We start from the raw sequence: 25507 nt of genomic DNA, 5'->3' as shown, positions 1-25507 counted from the left end.
TCACCTGCATTGTGTGGCAAAATATTTGATAAAAGACATTGTGAGAAAAAATTATTTGACTTTTTTTTTCGATCAATCAATTTTTATCGATTAAATCAATCAAATTCAATCAATACAACACATCATACCACTGTGTACAAAATGATTAACCAAGTGCGTCTTTAACCAGTGGATTTTCTAGCAATGTCTTCCTACAACCAGTTCAGACTGCTGTTTAATACTACATCACTGATAATGCATGGATGGCTGTGGAAATCCTGTTGACATCTTCAAGCACATACTTTTTACATTACATTGTCCATTGCCACTTGTTCAGCACGTCTCACTGCATGACTTTCAGTTTCCTATCATTATCAAATGGAGGTCCTTCCTTCCTTTGTTGCTGAGAATTCAGTGTTTAAGTTTATAAAAAAATACATAGTGCAGCAATTTAAGAACGTTAGCGTGAACTGCTCATGCAATGTTCATCATCCACATTTGTGGGCTTGCTGTATGTCTGTAGCCATCCTGTTTAAGGTTTAGTGCTGACATGAGTTGTGCCACACACAAATAGATTACATGGTTTCTTTTCCTCATTTTTTCAGAGTTATACATTTGTAGGTGTGTCTTATTTTTGCCACAACACCAAAGAGCCTAATTATGTAGTCGGGAAAAAATTGACAAGCAACAGTCAAAGCTTCAAAGGGCTTTGTGTGTTTTGGTCGACCCCCAACTGGTAGAATATTTTTTCGGAAATGTTTCACTGTTTTTACCACCAAAGGTTAGATGATGGTTTGGGGTAGGGCAATATTGCTTGGACTTTTGTGTGGGCAGGGGGGCAATTGTGGGCAGTGGGGGTCTCCATCCACATTATGTTGTAAAAGAACATTGGTAAAATAAATCTGAGAAAACAAATGCAACCAGTTAAAATTTGGTAAAACATAGAACCCTTCAACGTGGCCACATTGAGCAACTACTTACTTTTGAAGCAGTACCATTTGCCATTTTGGGACTGGTAGTTTACTTTGAATTTTATGGAATAAGTTACTTACCTGTAACTCCTGTTCTCCAGCAGTGGTATCTTTCAGAGTTTTACATGCTGTTTGAATATTCCCTGTCGTCCGGCTGGGAATCCTCTGCAACATTAAAAGTAGGCCATATTTAGATTTTTTAAACTGGTCATTTTTTCCCAAAGCCAATAGATAGATCCCCTTTAGCCCCACTTCTGGAGGACAACTACATATTTGGCAAGCGCACGTGAACGTTCAATATGAGCCAAGAAGAGCTATAAGCGGGGTAGGTAGGAGGGTTTCATGTGAATCTACGAAAGATACCAATGCTGGAGAATAGGAGTTATAGGTAGGTACGTAATGTATTCCTTCTCCAGCATTGGATCTTTCACATGTTGTTTGAATAGATTACAGAGCAGTAATTACAAGAAGCAATAAGGGCGGAGGCTAGGATAACCTGGAGAAAACACTAACCTCAACCAAACAAATTATGCAGCACTGCTTGGCGGAACCTGGACTCCTCCATGGAATCCCTGTCAGCACAGTAGAACCATGTAAAGGTATACGCAAATCTCTATTTAGCAGCTGTGCAGATATCCACCAAGGGAACCACCGGAGAGAAATGCTGTTGTAGCAGCAACATCCCTCATAGGGTGAGTTCTAGGCTTGCCGGGAAGTGGCCTGTTGACCAGCTGATGATAGTACGAGATGCATCTGGTCAGCCAATGGGAAATAGAGGACTTGGAAGACCCTTGCCCATGACCAAAGGATCAAATGCCAGAAATAGCTTAGAAGATTTGCAGAGTTGTTTGGTACGACACAGAACTTCAGAGCCAACACAACCTCAAAGGAATGTAAGGAGCGTTCAGCCGGCGACGAGTGGGTACCAGAGAACGCAGGTAACACCACAGGTTAGTTAAGATGGAACAGAGACGTAACCTTGGGTATGAATTTAGGATTTGTGCGAAGAACCACCTTGGACCTATGAAACACTAGGTAGGGAGTATACACGAAAAAGCTTGGATTTCCCACACACTCCTTGCAGAGGTGATGGCAACCACAAAGGCAGGGCAAGAACTTGAGACTGGACTTGGGTAGGGGCTCGAAGGGAGGACCACATTGAACTCCTAGGCAGGATCTGGGCCCCGAACAGGAGGGAAGGAACGGAACAGCCTCTTGGGGAATTCTTCAATGAGTCTATGGATACCATAGAGAAAGCATTCCAGGGGAACTTGTAAACCTTGAAATGGCTGCACAATGTACCTTTAGTGAGGAATGCTCCAATCCACTCTGAGACAGAGATAAAAAGCAGAACGCGTCATGACCCTGGGCAGCCCACTAAACCTTGAGTGTTTCCATTTGCTCTTGTAACAGGAAACTGTGGAGGATACCTGTGCCTTGGTGAGAACTTCCCGACAGTGTGGAGGCATAGAAATGTGTCCAAATTCTAAGAATGCAGGAGCCAGGCCATCAGATTAAGGGAGGCAGTGTCATGGTGCAGCACTGCTCCGCTGTCACTGGACAGAATGTTTAAGAGGGGAGGCAACTTGATGGGAAGTGTCGACGAGAGACTGAGGATTTCGGAGAACCAGAATTGTCTCAGCCAGGCCGGGGCCACCAAGATCAGTCCGTGCACTAATGTTGTCTGAAAACGGTGAGCACTATGGGGATGAGGGAAAATAGGGGGCAATGAATAAAGAAATTTGCCATCCCACAGCAATTTGAATATTTCCCCCAGGCTTCCCATATGAGGGAACCTACTGGTGAATGCCCTGCATTTCCTGTTGGTCTCCTCAGTGTCAAAGACGTCCGGAACACCCCACTGGTAGAAGATGTGATGAACTTGGCTTTGCAGAAGTTCCTACTCGTGGCAGGATTGCAGTTCCCTGCTGAGGGAGTCTGCCACTGTGTTGTGTATACCTGGCAGAATGAGGAACATATTGTGGGATGGGGCCCATTTGCACAGGGCTTCGGCTTCTGAGGACAGGCTGGGAGAACGGGTGGCGCCTTGCTTGTGGATGTAAAACAGGGAGGTTGTGTTGTCTGTGAACACCCGAACTACCCAACCCTGAAGCTGTAAGCAAAAATACTTCAACACCCAGAACGCTGCTTGCAACTCCAGTACGTTGATGTGTTACATCTTCTCCTCCTGTGCCTAGGGGCCTCTGGCATGGTAAATGCCTATGTCCGTTCCCCAGTCTTTTAGGGACACATCTATCATGACTGTCACCTAATGGTTTTGCAGTCTGAAGGGTGCCCCTTGTGTGATATTGAAGCATACTGACCACCAACGCAGTACATAGTGGAAGGGTCGCGTGAGAAGAATTCTGTCCTCCCAACCTCTGGAGATTTGTTTCCAGTAAGCATCGAGACACTCTAGGAGAGGCTTCATCCAAAGCCTGCAGTGCTGGATAAGGGAAATGCAGGATGAGATAATTCCTAGTAGGGATTTAAGGTTGCATATTGACGCAGTCGATGTCCATGAACTTGAGGCTGAAGGGCAAGCCCTTGAATTCGTAATGCCGTCCTGCCACGGTAAACCTTAGGAATGTTTGTGGCTTTGCTGAATTGAAACATGAAAATATGCACCTTTTAAGTCCAGTGAAGACAGAAAATATCTTTTTTGCAGCTGGCTCAGAATTTGCTGTGGCGTGACCATCCGGAAGGTTTGAGACCAAATGAACTGGAGTAGTCGCAGGTCTCACATGGACCTCCAATTGCCGGATTTCTTTCTTACGAGAACCTATTTCAAGTAAATACCCTGTCCTCATTGGGACATCTTCGACGGCTCCTTCGGAAAGGATAGACTGGACCTTTGCTTCTCGACCTATGTGGCCAGAGGAAGGGTGGTTGAATGAACTCGGTGTGTCCGTGCCAAATCAAAGATATTACCCATTCGTCCATGGTGATGGTGACCCACTAGTTGATGAAATTGGAGAGGTGCCCTCCCACTGGAGTGCCAAAGTGGAAGGGTGGACTTGAAGCCTGGTCAGGTCTGCTTGGAGGATTGGCCTCTGCTATTAGAGGTATCGCAGTGGCACTGGTTGCCACGGTAGGCCTGGGACTTTCCCTAGCAGCGTATGTATTCGAACGGTACGACTGGGACTGATAGAAAAGCCTGCATCCATGTAATACCTGGGAAAAACATGTTTTTCCGGAGCGAAAGGACTGATGCCATTGCTGAGGTGTACCAAGCAAGTGAGCTGTATCGGTATCGGTCTTGATGGTTTAGAGGGTTTCATCCACCTTCTTTCCAAATAGGTCCTCCTCGTCGAAGGGCATATCAATGACTTTTCATTTTACCTCTCATTGAAAATGAGTTGCCTTCAGCCATCCCTGATGGCGTAAGACTGCTCCATTCCCCCATCTGGCGGTAACCGGTATCCGCAGTATCAATGGTCACATAGAAAGCGTGGTCCAATGCGACTTCACCCTTGGTCCAATGCGACTTCACCCTCGCAAAGGCAAAACTTCTTATTACAGTGAGACAGGATCGCCAAGGAATTGGCCGCTTTGGTGGTCACAGCTGTGGAAATTAGGCGCTTCCCAAAGGAATCAAGCTGTTGGCCTTCCTTATCGGGTGGAACCATGCATTTGGAGGATGGGTTAGCTGAGCATTTACGGGCTGCAGCATAAACCACTGAATCCGGGCTGGGATGTGTACAAAGACAGTTGGGGGCATTATCAGGTGCTTATATATATTTTTCGAATCTTTCCTTCTAGGGAAGGCCCATGAATGGGTGGTTCTTTTTCAAGAGACCATCCTCCCAGAACTCATCAAGGACAGGGACGGATACTTCAGACTTCCTAGTGTGCGCCCTCTTCTGATACAGAAAGGCTTATTTTTTCTGTTATTCCAGCAGTAAATCGAACAATGTTGCTGCCCTGGTCATGAGGGCGTGGAAAGAACCAATTTTGCCAGGAGGGTCATCAGGTTCACTATCTACTGGAACCAGATTATCAAATCTACCTAATTCATCACTGGCATTAGTATGGGTGAAAATACCACCCTGCAAGGCATCCTCATTGGACTCTGTATCTGAAAGAGTGGCTTGAAGACCAGGTACCGGTGTAGGGATGCGTGAGGGACGTCCAGTCAGAGGCGGAGGCACAGGTAACGAGCCTGCGGGTAGATCCTGATGTGAAGGAAGAGAAAAAGTAGGCGGCCTAGATTGTAATTCAGAGACAAGAGTCTGCAATGTAGACAGTATGTCCAGTGACAGATCCCAGGCTCTTGATGATTGGGAGCCGGTCTGAGATGCGGCCCTAATGTCACAATAGGTGAATGTGGAGTGTGGCATGACAGGAGGAGGTTTTGCCAGAAGCCAATGAGGAACCTCCTCGTATGCGTCCTCCGAGAATACACCTTCTGGACCTTCAATGCCATTAGCAGTGACATGTTCTAGTGTCTATTCTGGCGGAATCATGGGCAGCACTGACACTCAGTCAGGCACATATAGAGCCTATGTAAAAACTGTCTGTGTGCGTCTTGAAGGGGAAACAGACAGATCCCATTGACGAGCGGGTGCTGCTGCAACCAAAGACCTAGTTGCTGGAAAATCCTGTGTACGGGAGGCCCCTTTAGGAGCAGAGGTTGCAGATGATGAGGCATGCACCTTGCTCGTCGATGAGGTGGTCGTAGCTGTGGCAGTACCTGAAGGAGGCCTTTGTACCATCAATGAGGTAGTCAATGACAAAGTCATTGTCAGAGCTGTGATTGTTGACGGAGCCGTGGACAAAGTCGTAGATGGAGTGCAGTACTTGACATGTTTATGAGCCATAGAAGAAAGCGGCGTCGAAGGGGCAGATGGAGTCATCGACTGATGCTTTTTTTTGTAGTCGTAGATGAACAGGACCTCAAGGTCAGTAACAATGATGCTGCTGACAATGTCATTGATGTGTCCGTCGATGTGGTGGCTGCTTGAGCGAGGGTGGCATGTCCCTTCTTTACCCTCTTATCACAGGAAGACTCCTTGTGGGACCTCGACCTCTTGAAAGACAGAATACGCTCCAAGGATCTTCTCTGACGGCGAAAGGCTTGGCTTCAGACGAAGGCTAAATCAGAGGCCACAGCAGCTATGTCCAACCAAGCCACTAACCCTCTGTGGTGGTCCTTGAGTCTCTTGTTTGAGAAGGAGTGACAGATGGAACAGTTGATGTTGTGGTCCAGGTAAAGGCAGTCATGATGGTCTTAAATGTAGACATTCTTTAGGTGGCAGGTGGAACATGCCTTGAAGACAATTTTCTTCTTCCAGTCTGCCATAGTGGCAAAGGACACACAAACAGGGCCTCAACGATGGAAGATGAAAAAGCAATCAAGAGGCAATGAGATGTTAGTACCCGACCACCGATGGAAGAGCCGGAGCCTGCAACCACTTAAAGTTTAGAAATATTGATGGCACAAAGAGGTTTTAATATCAAAATAGAAAAATTGAAAGAATGTTTTTGAGGACTCCCAACACCGAACGTGTGGTAAGAAATCAGAAGATGGCCTCCAACGGTGGAGCGAAGGGGGACCCGTCTATTGGCTGTGGGGATATATGACCCAAAATGACACTAAAAGAGCACTGACCCCCGTTTGTAAATGTAAACTGCTTTTAATGTTTCAGAGAAATCTATGAAATATCCAATGCTGGAGAATAAGTATTTGCCTACTGCCAACGCTGTTGGCAAAAAAGCAAGGGCTGGTTCAAAGTGTCACATGCATTCGTGTAGCCAAAATGTCACTATAGGTTGGGCCTCCCGCATATAAATGTGGCCCTAGGAAGTGCTTACCTTTGCATGCTCCTGTGACAAGGTCAAAGTTTGAGCTTTCACAGGCATTGCAAATAACAGATGTTACAATTACCCATCTAAATGGTACTCATTTTATCAGCTGTGTAAGAAAGGAAGGACCTGACCAGAAATGTAACATGTGCATGCAGCTTCCTGAAAGATCTCTGAAGAGCTACACATATGTGAACCTGGCCCCAGTAATGCAGCCCTCTTCACACCTGACTATCCAAATGGTTCTCTCTCATTATTCTCTCCACTTTTAGTACAGCAATGCGTTGCTTGATAGCTTTGTTTTGTGGCATAGTCTGTTGCCTAAGCCTGAAGGTGGATGATGGGCTCATCAAGGGGGCTGGATTCTGTCACAGGTCGCATGCCACCAGGCCTGGGGGTTGTGTATGGAGGATCCGCCGACTACCCCCACAATGCCACAAATAGGAGGCATGTGATTGTTACAGGGTAGCACTAAACATTGCTATTCCTTTAAAAAGGTAGGACTATGACTGTGGATATTCAACCCAATCCTCTTTCTGACCGAAAATACCCATAGTCCCCAACACCAGTAGTGAAACCCTCACCCCAATATTGAAGTCTGAGAAGCTTATTACACTTGCAGGCTGTGACATGGAATACACATCGCAAATAGGAGGGAAGTCTCCCATTTGTTTGCATAACCTACATACATTTGAGGAGAAGAGAGAGCAGAGCAGCCTGTGATGACAGCAAAGGAGCTGTGGCGAGATGCAGAGAATGCAGCAGTGCTGTGCATGAACACTCTGCTCATGGCACTGGAGTTGTGGTCATGGGAAACCGAGATGTTAGCCTTGGATCTTGCTACCATGTCCTCAAGCAGACGTCTGCCCAGTTGCCCTCGGCTGTGAAAGCTGTAGTTTCAAAAATGAATACTCAATTCAGAATGCTCCCAGGGAAACATGCACGGGTGCAATGCATAACTTAATTTCAGCCGTGATTACCAACCCGGCCAGAGGACCAAAGAGAACTGCTTTGAGCTGTTAGTGTTGGAGTTTGGAGATGGAGCCAAGGTGAAAGAGCTTCAGTGAAAGCTGAAGAGGAGTGAAGGCAGCAGACTCAAGAGTGCAGAATGGCTCTAGGTGGAGCTTGGGGAAGTGTTGGGGGAGAAGGAGAACATCAGGTGGCGGTTGGAGCAAGGTGCATTAGTGTAAAAGGCTGAGCCAACAGTGCATGAAGAAACAAGCCCATGGCGAAGCATCAAGGAGGTTCTGAGGAAGCTTGGAGCCAGGAAGGCGGAGTAGATGGAAAGGGGCCAGTATTTACAAACCTGTGGTGGTATGACGAGGAGAAAGAGAGAGAGTGGGATGGTTGAGCCAGGACCTTGTGACAGGGAAGTGGCGAGAGGCTTAGTGGAGAGCCAGAGAAGCACTTTCTTACCCTCCTTCTGCTCAATGCTTCGGACCCTCTTGGGAGAGGACAGTACAAAGTCTACACCTTGGGACAGCCCAACTGATGACCACATCTTTGGACGAACGACCAAAGGAAGAGACCATACCACCTTACCCAAGCTACTGAAAGACCAACAACAGCCCTCTTGCCTAAAGACTGAGAGCATGCGGAGAAGCCCAAAGAGAATCATAAGTGGGAAAGGCACAAGAGAATGTGTATGGACTTTGTATCAGTCTTGTGGCCATCCCTTCATGTCTACGGCAGCACCAACCTATCATGATCGGGTGAGGAGTAAGGTCCAGGCTTAATAAAGACCTGAAGGATTTGTTGCATCCACTTTTTGATTTCTAGACATACTTACTTTACCCACCACCCTGAATTCAAAAGATTCCTGGCGAAGGGAGTAGGAGGGTCTGAGAAAGAAGGGAGGTATTTTTCCTTAAATTTAAGTTCAAGTTTTGTGCCAGGTCTTGAAGAAAGTATTGTTTGTAAGAGAGAGAGAGAGAAAGCTTTACATCCTCTCAATAGTTACTCAGTCACTTTATGAAAATGTTTGCTATATGAATCCTATACATACATGTAAACATGCATACATGAGCACATCCATACATGTGTAGGTAAATGTTCTTCTGCCATAGAAAAGGGATCACCTTCCAAAATAATTCCTGAGTGTAAAAATTCTGAAGCTAGTAATGCAGAAAAACCATTGCTCACTTTTCTCATCCAACTACTAAATTCACGTTCTTATTTTGTAAACTGTGTTGAAACGGAGCTCTCATATAATGTTCTGTAAGTTCTAACATTGTTAGCACATGTCATTTTGCATTCCTCCATATTTATAAATCTAGCTCTGAGTACCAGGATGCAAAGTGACATGAGCTTAAAACCAACTTGAGATCCTATCAAATTAGTTGTACTACATTTAAGAGTTACACAACCCAGAAGAGCCTGTGAGGTGGAAAGGGACAATGGTGTTTAAAACCCAAGGTGAAGTAAAAAGAGGCATAAGAAGTGCTCCAGATAAGATTTCGAAGTGGCCGATTTTTTTAAAGTTGGGAGTAAAATGATTTTTAGGGAGTAAAAATGTGAGCCCAATTCCCAATGGCAATATTTTGTAAGCGAGTATAAATATGTTCTTTAACTGGGAAACGAAAATGGTTTTGGAATAATTATTTCTCTGCAGCTAGTTATTCAGGCACATTACTTCTTCCGATCAGGCAGTAATAATAGCAATTTCCTCCTGTGGTACTGCGTGCACTGCTGGTCCAAACATATCTATGGAGCTGTGTGAGGGAAGCAGGGGCACAAGGTCATATGTGTCGGTTTCCAATTTATTGTTGGGAGAATTGTTACTCCCTATTTCTATTTTTTGGGAGTATTTGCTTAATTTTAGGAAGTACAAGTGGCCGATACAGCCCTTATCTGTAGGGCTGGGCACAAGTCATTCATAGAGTAAAAAAGTGTGAAAAGCACACAAACAGTATATGAAGAGTAATTCAATGTGCAGTACCTGTGCAGAGGGGAGGTAAACCACCTTGCACACATAAACAGTAGCTGGGTCTTGGATGTCAGCGCTCTACCCTCAAAAACTTGTAATTGAGCGATATTCAAAAAGAAAACCAGATGTCAGCAAGATAATATATGTCCATATGGTTTTAATTGTCCTATTGCCAATGTGGCTCAGCCGGCAGGTGTTTCGACCCCTTCTAGGTCTTCCTCAAGGCAATTCAATCTGTAATCCAGAACCCGGTATGATAACCTCTTCTAGATAAATAATAGGAAGGTAGCAGTTTGGCTGGTCCTTTTAGCAAATAAGAGCAGTATGTGATTTGGGTCTCAATCACATCCATGATGGGTTCATCAATTTATGGGTTTTGGAGCACGCAGCCTCCCGTCTCATTAATGACTTCAGGACTCTAGCGCCTTCCACCTCAGGATCGTACCCGTAGGTACTCAGTTTGCACACAGACTAAGAACCGGGTCCATGTAGAATCAAACTGAAGTAGAGAAAAGTTCAACGGTAAGGCAAGAGTCTAGATACCAGTATGTACTACAGTCCGAAAGTTCAACCATTGGTTCCAGAATTGCAAAGAGAACCCTAAAGAAGCATATCCAAGGATGAACAGAAGAAACAGGAGGCACCAAAGGCAGGCTTAGTGCAGAGTATAGAGTTGTTCCTCAGAGAACAGGCTACTAGGTCAAGCTGGGAACCAATCTATATGTGACCAAAACTAGGTAAGTAAAAGAATTCCTTCAGCAAGCCTGTTGTTGATAAACCATATTACTCATATCGAGTAGAAAAGGGAATGAATAATTAGTTCTGCAAACAGGCCACAGTCGGCAAATTGGGTAAACAGTCTGAAGCAGGAGGTACGACCAGAAAGGAAAAAGGCAAGCTAGGGGGATGGACGGAATTGTTCAGACACACACGCACACGAAAAGCAGGGAGCACATAGTAGAGACCCTGTATTTTGAAAGCAGGATATACAACAACATTCACAGAAATATTGAGGAGCAACAGGTGCTGGCACTCCTTATACCTGCTTTGGGCACTTCCTTGACTGTGTGCAGGAGACGGCCACAGACAGGCTTCCCAGGCCCTCCATGGGCCCCCTTACAATCCTAGGATCCCTATGGCCCGGTGTCATTGCCTCATAAAGATCTGCCAACCTTGTTCACGAACATCCGTCTGATGAAACGAGTGTCAGCTGCCGCCTTCTCTTCCACCTTCATTCCCCCTTGATCACCCAACTCAGACTATACCACTGATTCTGCCCTGAGCAACCTCTATCTGTCCATTACCAACACCTTTGACATCCTTGCCACAGTCATTAGGATCCGCCTGAAAGCTGCCTCCAAGCGTAACACCGGGTACGACTCTGAACATGCAGACCAAACATATAATTGCAGGGCTGCTGAATGGAAGAGGCACACTTCAGGCTCACCCTCTGACAAACTGGCCTGCCACTTGATCCAGAGACACTACAGACTCTCCATCCGTGCCAAGAAAAGAGCAGATATTCAGGCACTAGTGTCCAATGTGTCAACACAGCTGAACTCTTCAAAATCTGCAGGGAACTAGCCAACCTGTCCGCAGTATCTTCTTCCCTACTCCTTCCCAGGCCCTTTGCAATGCCTTGCCACGCACTCTTCCAAACCAACCCTGTCTGCTCTCCCCCCACCACTCACCCCCCCCTCATCCTTCTCCTCCTTCGCTCCTGTCTCGCCTGAATAAGTCACCAGAGTTGTCAATTCCACGAGGGTCTCTTACAAACAGGTTTCCCCATGCTCTTCCAGAATGATCAAGGACATCTCCTCTCACGCCCCTGTTCTTGCTGATCCATGCAACCACTCCTTTGCTACTGGTTCTTTTCCATCCTCCCTCAGCACTCCCCTGTGCGTCCCCGTCTTAAAAAACCCTCTGCAGACCCTTCCTGCCCACCCAACTACCACCCCATCTCCACCACCCCCTTCTTGGGGAAACTGCTTGAGAAGTTGCCCCCTTCCCCAACTCCTCTCTCATACCGAACTTGTTGGCGGTCTGCACAGCCACCAATCTGGATTCTGAGCATCCAGAGGCACAAACTGCTCTTCTGAACACCTGCGAAGAACTGCTCGCTTCCCTTGATTCCAACTCCCCTGCTGTCCTCATCCTCTTTGATCTCTCTCCTGCATTTGACACAGTGAACCATTCCAGGCTTTGTTATACCCTTGGTATTTCGGAGCGGGCACTGGACTGGCTTACCTCCTATTAGCAATGGTGTGTTTGACGTTGTTTAATTTTATCTTGACAAAAATAACATTTGAAATGTTCTGTCTTCCCCGTGCTAGCTGTCGAGCTTGTGTGTGCATGAATATACAGTTTTAAAAAGTACAATAACGTTCTACACACATACAATCTCTCCGCACAAGAGGTAAGAAAACATTTGACTTAACTGCTGCCAGAGCAGCAAACAAAGAGGAAGAATGTGGCAAGGTTATGGACTATGAGAGACAGGATTGGCCAAGAAGGGCATATGGATAAAGTTCAACCAATCAGTAATAAACTACAAAATACAGGGAAATGTAGTTTTTGGTGGTTTGTTTTTACTGTTGAATGTTTGATATGCTGCTTGGGAAAGTAAAGAGAAGAGTAGAGCATAATCCGAGCCTCTGGTCTTGACATAGAATGTCCTGTAGACATCCTATGCAAGATGTTCCACAGGGAGGTGAATGGTTTTGTACCAGTACTGGACTTTTTATGCTTGATATCAGCAGTATGTGACCTCTGTATCCCAGAAGGGTAAAGGCCTTGAGCCTATATAACCGTGTTCTGGAGGTATTTTGATTTACACCACGCACTCGTCCCCGGTTCCCACAGTCCCATTCTCTTTAGCTGGATAGCTTATGGCCCTGTGCACTTATGTGGTTGCTCTGGTGTTTCTGGCTCTGCTGGTCATTTTTGCGCTGCATATTTCTCATGCAAGCAGCGGTTGGGACGCGCTGGCTGTGCGTTGTGGGAAAGTCCTAGTCGGCCCATCTGACTTCGGCCCTGTTAATTCATATTGGCATGTTTGATCTGTTCAGTCTGAGATGAAAGGTGCATCTGCCAGATCGGGTTACAGTCACACGACTGGAGGCCGGCGGTGTAGGCCGCTGCGCTTAAAGGGGCAGGTGTCGCGACTGCTGATGGTGTGAAGCTTAGAACTCCCTTAAACGCTGCTCCTTTAATTAAAGGGCTACGTGCAGAGAAAGGACTGTATCAACAGTAGAGGGAAGCATTATAACGATTTCTCATCTATCTTTGCTTCACTCCATTAATTTCTTTGCATTAAAAAAGTATTTAAAAACTGAAACCGGTGTACACATTTTTTTTTTCTGTTTAAAGTGGCCAACTCAGCAAAACTGATATTTTGCGAATTATTGAGATATCACTGGCTCAGAGAGCTACCGTTTTTATTACCAGGGGATTTCATAATTGATTTTCAAGTGACTGGTGCAGTGCTGCCGAGAATGCCTGCGCTCTCAATCACTAAGCCACTGGAGCCAGCTAATGGACAGAACCGTCAAAGTACTGTGTGCATCCGCGTGCCATTTCTTCATATTTTCGCGTGTGCAGATGGCTAATTTTTAGTTACAGAAAGAGGACTAGTTAGTAGGTTCAAGTGTACTTTGGTTGTTCGGATTTCTGCACATGTTTTAAGTTGAACTGAAGTAAGTTGCCTGCGTTTTGGAATGAGAGCTAAAGTAAGACAATGTCAAGGGGTTAAATGTAAGAAAAGTAGACGTTAAAGTCCCCCATCCCAGCGTCTGCCATTACTGTTTATTTCAGACATGAATTGTGGAATGTATAGCCAACCACTTCGCTTGTAATGTTCTATAGAAAGTCCGCTCAGCGAGTTGAACACTGGCTGCTGTGATTTGTGTATGATCTGCAGGTCGCCGGTTCGAATCCCGGCAAGGCCAATTCAGTCTCTTAGCCTTCTAAGGTTGATAAATGAATACCAACTTTGGTTGGGTTACATTGTACGCAAATGTTCCATGTACCACACTTTCACGAAAGCGCTATATCAATAACATCCTTATCATTGTCCAAAAAAATATTAAATCCGTTTCAAGGTTAGAAATAGAAAAATCTTAAAATGTGAATAATTTGGTTCAAAACAACATTAACTGTGCAAACTTTCAATTACTGATAACGTTACACAGGTAAAGTGGGGTGGGCCGTAGTGGGCTACATGTATTTCCCGTATTCTGCACATGCTTCCTGTGTATATCATTTAGAAGTACTGGGGCGACCTGTAACAAAATGGCTGCTGCTCTGCAAGAGGAGATGGGCGGGTATTTATTTATTCATATTTTTATAGCGCACAACACTATACATTGGTGGTTACAAAGGAAGGGTTTTGTAGTTACATTGATATTTGCATTTACGGTTCATCTTGGAGATACAAAGGTCAGGCAGGTAGTATGAATTTGCATTTCATTTAGGTTCATAGTAGTGGCTATACCGCTTATGCCCTGCACTACTACTACTAGACCTGGAGTGATTCTAGTACTAAAGGTGAACCAGGCACAGCCTGACAGGTATACCTCCTTTGCCTCTTTTGGTAATGTGAGCCAAGGCCAGGTCATACCTTCCGGAGGAGCGCGAGCAGATACAGTTGCAACACAAAACAGCATTTGCACAGCGGTACCAAAAGAATGTCCTATCAAGGCTCTATACAAATCGGGACTTTAATCAAAACAAGCATTACAATCAACTACTTCAAAGCGCTAAAGACCCACCCCTGTAAGAGAAACACAGAGCAATCCGATTTAAGATAGGGCACTCTGGTTTGATAAGCAGTAATGTTTAGGCAACATGATTTCAGCAGCAATGTCCGCGTTCAAGAATATGTCTTTGAAAGGCAAAGGAGGGTTTAAAAATCCATCTTTTGAAGGAATTATTTCAGCTGGCCTGCAGTGCAGCAGGCTTCTTTACCCATAATGATGACGTACTTGCACGTATTTAGAGTACCTGAATTACCATGAAGGGCATTTTTGTAAATGGTTGCATTCTTCTCTGAGCCTAGTGGTCATCCAACTGTGAGGGGTTGCTCCCTAGGGGGCCCGAAGGATGGCCAGGGAGGGCGCCAGGCTCTTCCAAAATGGAGTAGGGTGACTGCTTTTACTAGACAATATAAGCAGATGTGGCGTCTGGGCGGTGCCTGGCAACACTATTTTTACTCCAGGGATGACAGCCTGAATACCACTGTCTTAGCCCAATATGGAATTCAATGGTAGGCTTGTGGTTCTTGAGGAAGTGTTCTTTTTGAGCATATTGACAGGGCCCTCTGGAGCTGCTTAATATTACTACTCTATTTTTCTTATTCTTTACATGAGCAGTTAGAGTGAACAATATTTAAGGATTGTATGCTTCTTCGTCAATTCACTCTTTCCTTTTTGTTTTTACATGCTCTATTAATTTTAACATACCGTCCTTATACATTAAAATCAATACAGCGCATCAATCATGGTCAATACTATCCACTGTATTCTCATTGTTTTACTTAGCCTAGATGATGGCTGCTGCCGCGGAAGTTTAGAACACATTCAATTCCAATGCCGATACCTAAAATGGACACATAAGACTAACAGGCCTACATTTCTTTACTGGACAGACATGCAAGGGGAAGGTGTGCAGGGAAACCAGGAAAGATGGAGCGAAAAAAGCAGGAAAAAGGGTGGAGCTAAGTCATGTATAATGCTTATTTGAAGAAGCATAACATATCAGAATAATCCATAAGAAGACAGACAACTGTGTACTATACTGCGATCAAATCTACACAATGAAATCACAAAGCAACCTGAACAGTACAATACACTTTTGTTCACCGGGACAACATTGTTTGCATAAAGAGATGGTTCCTAGGCGTTCACTGCCCTTCTTTCTAGAAAGGACGAAGCTTTTGAGGAAACCCCACCTTTTCTTGTTGTTTTATGGACATACTTCTATTTGAAATGCTGTCAAGCAATGTCCCAGAGGATTGAGGTGCTCCTTAGCGGCCTTCTTTTGACATTGTGTACGGAGCAATCCCATAGCGCCCCATACCCTTAATCGGACGCATCTTACGGCTTCGATCACACATATTCCTCTACTGGCCAAAGTAAGTACTATCTGTTTGACCTTTTGTGCTAAAAGTCCATTCACAAAACATTGTCCCGATATCAAAGTGTATGAAAGATTTGGCCAGGAAGTCCTAGTGAATAATTCTGTTATGTTGTCCTTGTCATGTTCAAGTCATCCTCCCCTTTCTGGTATTGGTTTATGCTACAGTACTCAGAGGGATGCATTGCATATGCAATAACATGTAGAAGATGGCATTGTTTCATGTTGCCTTAGATCTCCTCCAGTTTAATTTGTCAATAGAATTGATTACTTTGGGCCTCATCATGAGTTGGCCGGTATCCCAGTGGTAAATCTGCCAGGATACGGCCCAACCCAATTAGCGTTACCGCAACTTGATCTGGTGCTATTAGCGCCGGATCACAAGTTGCGGTGGTGGGTTAAGTCCCCCCTTTTTCTTTAGTGCCTAGGACTCAATGGGGCATTTTTGGCGCAATTTGCTATGCAGTAGTGGCAGCGCGGTATTTGCACGGAAAATGGGGGGAATGTCTGCACATTCGCTTCCAGCTCAGAGCTGGAGGGGAGTGCTCTGAGATTCCCTCAAATTCAGGATTGGGTGGCGCAGTAATGCAGTGGTAATAGCGTCCCTGACACATTTTGTACTGTTCCGCCCAACCCCTGATGAGGACCTTTATCTTCCAAGCCTGCCTTTTTGACTTCCACGGGCAAAGGGCAACATTTGACACTGTTGTAAACGAAAAATCTACTTTGGTGAGCAGTGAATGGGACTCTAGACAGGCACCCTATACAAGTTGAATGCAAGAGACTGACATATTCAACACAACAACGTGATTCCCCGATTCCACTCCAGCCAACAGGGAACCACTGAAGATACTGACAGTCATATTTCATGTCCATAGATCGATTGATGATGGAGTTCTCACACTTGGAAGCATTTCAACCGTAGGCTTTATTTTCACCCACTGTAATGGTTCTCCATGTATTGTCTTTGGAAGGCTGCAGGACTGGGTCAGTCCTGCTGTTATTTGAAGCTGTGCCTGCAGGTTTTGCCTAGATTTCTGAGGTAAGCACTTAACTCTCTGACACATCTTTCCAGATCGGAGAGGCCCCATATATATATATATATATATATATATATAGAACAGTCATTGGGTGCCAACTGTTTTCCTTGAAACTTTGCTCTTGTGGCCATTTATCCATGGTGGAAGGCAGCAATGTTGGCAGGTGTACCAGCTGCTACCACTGGCAACTCCTCTGCTACCCGTGGCACTGCTTGTGTTCTGATGAGACCCCTGTTTACTTTGGTTTCCATCATTGCTCCCTCCCTTGCCCCTGAGATATCTTGTATTGGCTACTTTGAAGCTTCGGGAGATACAATGTCAGCAGGACTTTGGATAAAAAGGCATGGCGGGCCATTAAATTAGATATGGTGTGGGTACTCCACAAGTGAAGGTGGAGCTTTTCGTGTCTCACCAGGGAGCTGTGGGCACAAGGTTAAGTGAAGGAAGAGAGCGAGCAAGCAGAGATGCAGGCGGAAAGGAGAACAGGCAGGCTTTTGCTTTTCAGGTGACAGCAGCAGCTAGATGCGTGGGGTCGCCGCACGCCACATGTGGTGGCTATGCAAAAGATGAGCCATTAACTAGCATTCAATGGCAATCCTGGGGCACTTGAGGCTGCACATTATGTATGCTGATAACTAATACCATGCTTAGGTCTGTAACTGACATTACTCGGCATGTGATGGCAGCGTGAGGCTGCATTGTATAGAAGGTGATTATACTACTATACCATGCGTATGTTATGTTGTATGGCATTTGTATAGCGCCTAATACCATTGGTAGGGCCTCAAAGCGCTGTGGAGTGAACACCCTTGGAGGGCCGAGATCCGAGATTGTGAGATTTGAAGGAGGATTCTAGAATGTATGTGTGCATTTTTAGCCAGTAAGAAGGGAGGGGGGGGCATCCGTGGTAGCGACCCCCATTGGTCTGGCTAGTGGATGGGTGCTGTGAAAGACTGTCAGGAGAGTAGGCTGGACATTTATTTGCTGTTGACAATGCAGCGTTTGAACGTGTGCTTGGCATTTGATGCCAGCAACCGGGGGTGGGGCAGCACAGTAGATATGGGGTGACTGTGCTATGCATATTACGCATTGTATTAAGTGGTGTTGGATGGCATTGACTGGAAATTTGAGGTTGTTTGGCATGTCATGGCAGCCACTGGGGTTCTGAGCTGCACAGTATGTAAGGTAACATCTGCGTGAAGCATTGGCAAGGGCTCTATGGCATTATTTGACCACTGGTTCTTGCGCTTCTCATTTGATGACAGCAACTGTATATGTGAGGCTGCACCTTGCATATTGCGTCTGTTAGCCATATCCATAAACCGGTAAGATAGCTCAGTGGGTTGAGCGCTCGCTGCTGCAATCTGGGCGTGATCTGCAGGTCGCAGGTTTGAATCCCGGCAAGGCCAACTCCTCCTTTCATCCTTCTGAGGTCGATAAATGAGTACCAGTTTCGGTTGGGTGATATTGTATGTAAATCTGTGCTCTGTAAAGCGCTTTGGATTAAGGCGCTATATAAATAACACATCATTATTATTATATCATGCATCAGCAGGCAGTGGGTGGCATTTCTGGGGCATTTAAGGCTGCACTTGCCATATGACGGTAGCACCTGGACATGTCTGACAGTGCCATGCGCATTATCTCTATACTTGGCCTGTAGGATGTGGGAGTCTACATTTGGTAAATATATATATTGTTTGGTTATAATTATGAATGAACAAAATCAACCTTTACAATTTCACAGATAGACATATAATATACATTCATCCAAAATACATTGAATGTAATCACTACAAATTCATATGAATTATCCCTAAATCGTATCCTTAAAACCTGCGCCAGTTTATATTTGCATATTTAAAAAGTAGAGTAAAAAAGAAAAAGCATGTATTTGTAGACTTCATTAAAACCCGATCATTATTATGCTGCGCCTGATGGTTCATTTTAAATACGCTGTTATATATCCAAAGACATTCTTATCAGTTAACAATTGTTCAGTAAAACTTGAGGAGATCCCATCTATTGATAGCTGTAAACTCTAACTCTTAGCATGGTGCAGAAATCTACCAGTACCTCGCATCATAAGTGTAGACATTTGGACACTAAAATTCGCTGGCATGCGGCTGTAGTATTTTTAGGTTAGGTTCGACGAGTCAGATCATACTGAAATGGTCCAGTTTGCTGTAAATGGCCCATCGACCACAGTGGCCCTATCTTTCAAAGTACTGACAAGGGTGTGTGTGTGTACAGAATCTGGATTGCATGCCTATGCTAGGTTCTAAAAACACGCTTCGGGCTAGTGCCCTTTTTTTCAGTAGATGCACGTGACACCGTTTTTTTTCTCTTCGGATCTATGGCACTGAACAACCATAACTTTCTTTAAATGCTTCAAACCATCCAATTTGTTTTTCATACATTCTAAAAAAAAAGAGATGGGCAAGATTGTGTACGAGCGTGATACAAATATGATATCATATCATAGTTAAAGGGATGATTAATACAGGGCCAATGACACCTCTTGATTTCCCTCCCATAGGTTGACTCTGTTTGGGTCTTTCGCTCACAAAAACCTCCATTGACTAGCAATGCCAGCATGCATTTCTGAAAGAGCGATATTTCATGCAGTGCTGTGCGAGCTCTTTCACAGGCAGGCTTGTGTTATTGCAGGATTTCACAGCCCAACAAAAGGAAGTTCTTTGTGAAGGCCATTTCCTCATCAGCCAATAGATCACGCCTTCTGTGTCTTGACTCTCATTTGGAATGAAGAAAAACCCATGTCCTGTTGACTTGACATTGTATCCAGGGAGTCCTTGTGTGAGTAGCGACTGTGTCCACGGTGTCGGCCATATTGCACCAGTCTGCCTAATGCTCAGTATAATAGCAGGGGAGTTCTCATCAGAGAGTAGATGGTGAGATCATGGGGAAATGATTTGCTGTGAAGAAAAGAAACCGCTCAGGGAAAGGAAGGCGGAGAGGGCATGCCAATGAATTATACGCCACCCTTCTCTTTCCCAGTAGTTCGCATTTAAGCCCAACATGTCGCACACTTTTAATGAGCTGGCGGGTCAGAGTTCCCAGCACATAGCAGACCGCTTCTCAAATGACAAATCATGTTCTGCATGGATTAAAACTGAATGGTCGTTATGCCGTAATCTTCCCCCATGACCTCCTTGACAACACGCTTGCAAAAAGTGGCTCGGGACGGGCTGACGATTGGCCGCCAAAGGGTATGATTAGGCCCGCTGTGTGGGTAAAACGAAGGCTTCAACGCGCAGTCTGCACCTTCTCGACCAGCTCACATAGTGCAGCATTCTGCTACCTAAAGACAAGGAGACATTGTTGCGTCTGCAGCCTTCTGCCAAAGCTAACAGCCTAAGCTGAAGCCAACTCAACCGTTTGAAAATGGCTTATTGGACATTTATAAGAGCCGCTGGCAGGGAAGCAAGGCATTGATTTGTGCTTTTCTTAGGGTTAAGGTCTCAGGTTTTTTTGGTTACATTATCGCATCAGCCCGTGAGAACTCAATATTGAATTGGAGTGTTGCAGGAGTGAAAATGATTTTCAACATTTCATTAACTTAAAGAAATTTAAAAATACTCACCACAGCTATTTTTTACAATTCCTTTGATCCAATGAATACTAGGGAAAATAATACATTTTCGAGAATTTCAATCAAAGAACGTTGACATGGTGTTTTACTGAAAAGTGCACAATTAAGACCTGATCAATGATAGATGGATCACAGTTAACAGTCAAAACCTTTTAGGGTGTTCCCTTTATAAAACCCAAAATGTTGTGATGCATCCTTTCTGTTGTATTGCAGCTTTCCTGCCTGAATCTTGGTGTATTATTCATGGTCTCAGGAGGATAGCTTAGTAGCTCATGACACGGAGCACTGCGGGTTCGATCCCCGGGTCCACGCTTGGAAACCTCTGGGTATTAAGCGTGTCATAAATGACCTATCATATCATATCATTTAGTTGTTCTGTGAATCCTTGACATGTCCTCTTCTGGCCACTTGACCTCAGTTGAAAATCTACTCATTGTGAGCCTGCAGGTTGGCATCCATTTGAGGGTTTAAGCCATGCAAATCATTGCGTCCTTTCATGGCCGAGGTGGGTTTCGATGGCTTCCTGTACCCAATTTAACATACCTATGGACTTTTTGGGAAGGGGCGGTCGAAATGTAGGGCTTTCTCAAAGGATGGCATACAGGGTGTGTCGCATGGGTCCTGGTACAAGGCGGTCCAGGGTCATGGTGCTGCATTTTAACTTTAAGTTCTGTTGTTCCAGCAAAAGAATTAGAATGCATGACAAGGTTAGCAAACATAACTGTTTGACACAGGGCAGAACAAAATATTTATGAGCAGTCCGAACATGACACTTTCGGGGTAGAGCATAAGAAGGGGACCATCGTGAGTGACATACAAGTCTCCAAGTGGGCAGCTTTTGAAGTGGTACAGCACTGAAGTGCACCATGGATTGGAGGGGCGTTGAGGGATTGGCTATCTTGGATATCATATGATATGATATTTTATTTATATCACGCTCGTACACAGGTGCTTCAGAGTGCGACCAGGCAAAGGGAGGGGAACAGGGGAGAAAACAAAAACAATGATCTTACTAGGCCGAGTGACATTGAGAACGTGCAAGTGCATGGGGAAGTGAAAAGGGGGAAAGTGCATGGAGGAAAGGGAAGGGACATGCTGGAACTGTCTAGCAATATTTTGGCTTTTGTAATGCTTTGATCTTTAGGAACGGTGGCAGAGTTTAGTTAGAGGGGGGCTTTGTTAGCTCGGTTCGTACGGGCGGGACTAGCCAAGCTATTAGAAGAGGCAAAAAGATGGTAAGAGAAGGAGGGTTGGTGACAAGGGAGAGTTGCTGGTGCTAATTTGGCAAACGATTATTAGGAGTGGACTATGGACAACAGAATAGGTTTTTCCCCAAGAAGTTTGAGACTAGGGGTGAAGTCTAGTATGGATATTCTCATTGTGTTAACAATCTTTGACGTTTAGACTAAAAGGCATTGGGGAGGGCAGCAATTAATGTGTCCTTAGCCTTTATCACACAAAATAGTGTCTGTCAATGATGGCACCATGCCTCCCTAAAAGAGCGATGTCAGTGTAGGAAATGTAGCATGATAACACAGAACGTTAACTATATAATTGAAAGCTTTTGCCCCTAGCAAGATGGTCCAGTCTTCCTGGTGAATTCAGAATACCTGTGTTTAGCAATCTTACATGCGAGTCAGAACGAAATAATTTTGGTAGCTTCCCAAAGTTTGTTACCAGCTATAGCCTTAACACTGGAAACCTCTCAATCTTAAAATGTCATTGGCATGCATTTCATGACCGCTTCTTTCTGTGTTCATTCTCTCCCATCTCTCTGTTGCAGGTGGCTTCCAAGGCCGGAATTTATGAGCTCTTGAACCACTTTGGCTTTTCCGAGTTTGAGAACCCAGAAGATCAGCCCCTCTCGCGACTCCGCAATCGGTGGCAGCTACACCAGCCTAATTTGCTCCCGTTCCGAGGAGAATTTGTCTAGGATCAGTGGACGCAAAGAAGTGAAAGCTCCAAGCTTTTCAGCAAAGTGACTGTCACGCTTTTTAGAATGAAGGAATCTGCCTTAAAGGACATTCAACTTCATGATAGAAAACTCATGATACTGTCTTGAAAATCACCAGTAGCGTGCTGCTAGACATAGAAGAGAGACTATAATATAGAACATTCAAAACGTTTGTCTTATCACAAAGACTAAATCTGTGTGCATATTTTTGTAAAAGTTTGAAGATTGGAATGTCTTTGTAAGTGTCAGTAGGCAAATGCAAGGAGTGATATCATTTTTTCAGATACTTGCGAACCTTCGCCCACTTGCAGTAGCAAATACAGACGAAGACATGTGAAAACTGCAGCTGTGCAATGAAGCCGTGGTCAGGACAAATTCCTGCAAAGTTGGGCAAGGTCTAGCGTTTTTTTGGTTCGTATTTATTATCCATTTTTTATATGTGTGTTTTTGCTGTCGTCGCAGTTTAGGAAATGGGTATTGCGCCCAATTCAATTTCTGTATCACAGTATGAGAGGTTGACCGAGCAGACACTGCTTATGGGTCACGCCGAGGTCTCGGCTTCTGCAAATAGACCTGCACATGCAGCGTACGCACAATATCAAGCTCCTGCTTCTGAGGAACGGGCCCTGTTACGCCAATTTAGAGCAGTTGCCTGATATAAACGTAATGAGGGAGCAAACTCAACCAGGTCCAGTTCACTTGTGTTGGCTATAGTTTTTACTTTGTTCAGTGTCAGTATATGCCTGCCAAAATGGCTCAGACCATGTGTGCAGCCTATGTATAGCTTCATAACTCTATGTATAGTGTCATAGAAGAAACCGAGACGGGCAAGCAGCCCCTTCCACAAGCTTGGTTCCTTTTATTTGTCTGTATGTGTGTGTATATATTTTTTTAAATAATGTGCCATGCCGTCCATTAAACCTTTGTTTTTCGGACCGTGCAAATATTAGCTTTGAACAAAAAAAAACGTTTATTATTACCTACTTCCTTCTTTGCTTCATTCGGTGATGTCATTGTTTATTCGATTGTGACATCACCGTTCACTGCCATGAAGCTAAGAATATGGTTAATTATATATTGTATAGGTGGGGCCTGGGTTGGCTACGCACCTGTTATGTCGCTGTCAATGTGCATGGAAAATTGATTGTACATTGAGCTCACGGGGCTCCCTAAAGGGAGATCTCCTGTACGTAATGGTCAGAAACCAGCTGTTGTGACTTTTAACATGATTGCAGTGCGCAACCGAAAATAAAAAATACATCTTTTTTTAACTTGAATTAGAGATGTTTTTAAAAAAAGATGCTGTAGTGTTGTGTCGCTGTAAATCCTATTTCGGTTCTGCTTGGAATCGGTGAAGAACTGCTTAACATTGTGTAGAATTTAAGTTGCAACTTTGACACGGCAGAGGGCTGCTAAAAGAGAGCAGTGCCCCCTTTAAGCATTCGCCACTTGGTGCACAGGGTTCTGGTTGGAAAAAGCAAGCCTGTTACGGAGCTCTATGTTTTAGCATAATATGCCTGGTGTCATAAAATGCATACTTTACGCCGAGTGGTCCAACTCCAGGCCTTGAGGGCCGAATCCATGTTGGATTTTCGGGATACCCCTCATTAATATTCATGAGATAAATTTGCATACAATGATTCTAAATATATGCACACTTTTACTCATGAATATTAATTGGGGATATCCTGAAAACCCGTCGGGTTTCCGGCCCTCTAGCCCTGGAGTTGGACAACACTGGGTTACAGTGTCATTTAGCACATACCATTTCTATTAATTGGCACCCTTCCGTATCTCATAAAGGCCCCCATTATGAGTTTGTAGGTAATGGGGAAATGAGGTGGAGTTTGGAAATTGCAGTTAGGTGTATTTAACAATTGGTTTTGCCTGATTATAGGGGCCAATGGTTTATAACATTCCTTCAGTTTTTGCCTCCATCTAAGAAGCACAGTGGGATGTCTTTGTCTCCTGTGAATTTTATAGCGCGTCCCATTTTTTGAATGAGATGTGCTTTAAACGGCACAGAAAAGCCCACAAATGTGCAAATGTGGTAAAAGCGGGCATTTGAGGATAAGGGAGGATTCTTAATGATAAGATCTGTTAGCGCAAGTTAGAGTAAGTAGTGATGATTCGAACTCTCGATTACTCATTGTTATACTTTTTGGTTTTGGGTTGGGGGCCGACACTCATTTGGTTAGATCTGCATTTTTTCCTTGCCAGTTCGATTGTGGTTTTCTGGAATCGTTTATTGGAGAATCTATTTGCCGCACTGTTAGACTCAGACCGATGATATGATTTGAGGTTGCATTTACGGAGCAGTGGTGTCTTACACTCCTCTCCTTCTCTCTGCAAATTGTGGGTGCTAAGTCTTTTCGGAAAGAAGGCCAGTAAGCATCAGTCATTGGCAGGTCCTTGCATATGGCACTCTACAAGAATGTTGGGGATCTCCTTTTGTACTGCTTCATTCTGATCCTTACTTTTCAGAAGAAAATGGTTGACCTCAAAGGGAAGCATCTGAGAAGTAAAAAAACAAATCGACTTCACATCTGCTCCTGTTGCTACATCAATAAAGTTCTCTACTGGCATACGCTGGATCGTGTTTTAAGCTTACATTTCCCATACTGAATTCTGGGTTTTCTCTTTTCTTGCTACATCTATCAATGAAGCAATGCTCAACGCTAACCCTGACCACAGAAAAAACAATCACTTTTGAGGCCAACAAGTACATTTCCACACCAAACGGATCGATTATAGGGGTTGGTACCCCATCATCAGTCGAGGGATATTGGCTTCTCCACTAGAGTTACCTTGATCTCTCGCTTCGTGTAATAAAGCTTTGGCATAAGTATCTGTTGTCAATCCCATGTCTGTCATCAAGCTTGAGGTTTAATGCCGACAAATGCAAGTATCCTCTTGTTTATGCAGACCCCAAAGGGACTTAAGATTTATACCAGGAACAGTTGTCATTGGATGGACAAGAATTCAAACTGAAAGTCATTGGTGAGGTTTTGGCTGCAGTGTGACTAAAAGAGTCTATGAAAATTGAAGGCGAAACATCTTGCTACAATACCCCACTTACCCGCACAG

At 44.6% G+C, this 25507-nt stretch overlaps 1 protein-coding gene across 2 annotated transcripts in view; it reads left to right on the top strand.

Moving 5' to 3' along the window:
• The window catches only part of PALD1 (phosphatase domain containing paladin 1), a 1254976-nt gene extending 1231279 nt beyond the window's left edge, over positions 1-23697 (top strand). For both annotated transcript variants that reach the window (XM_069610500.1, XM_069610501.1), the window contains exon 20: positions 22250-23697. In XM_069610500.1, coding sequence (XP_069466601.1) covers positions 22250-22399 — 150 coding nt within the window. In that variant the 3' untranslated portion in view covers positions 22400-23697. The remainder of the gene's footprint in view (positions 1-22249) is intronic.
• Positions 23698-25507: the final 1810 nt, after the last annotated feature.

The sequence above is a fragment of the Ambystoma mexicanum genome, chromosome 8 (genome assembly GCF_040938575.1).
Source record: "Ambystoma mexicanum isolate Mex_15411 chromosome 8, UKY_AmexF1_1, whole genome shotgun sequence".
Taxonomy (NCBI): domain Eukaryota; kingdom Metazoa; phylum Chordata; class Amphibia; order Caudata; family Ambystomatidae; genus Ambystoma; species Ambystoma mexicanum.
Note: the sequence above shows the minus strand (reverse complement) of the source record. Positions and strands in the feature narration are given on the sequence as shown.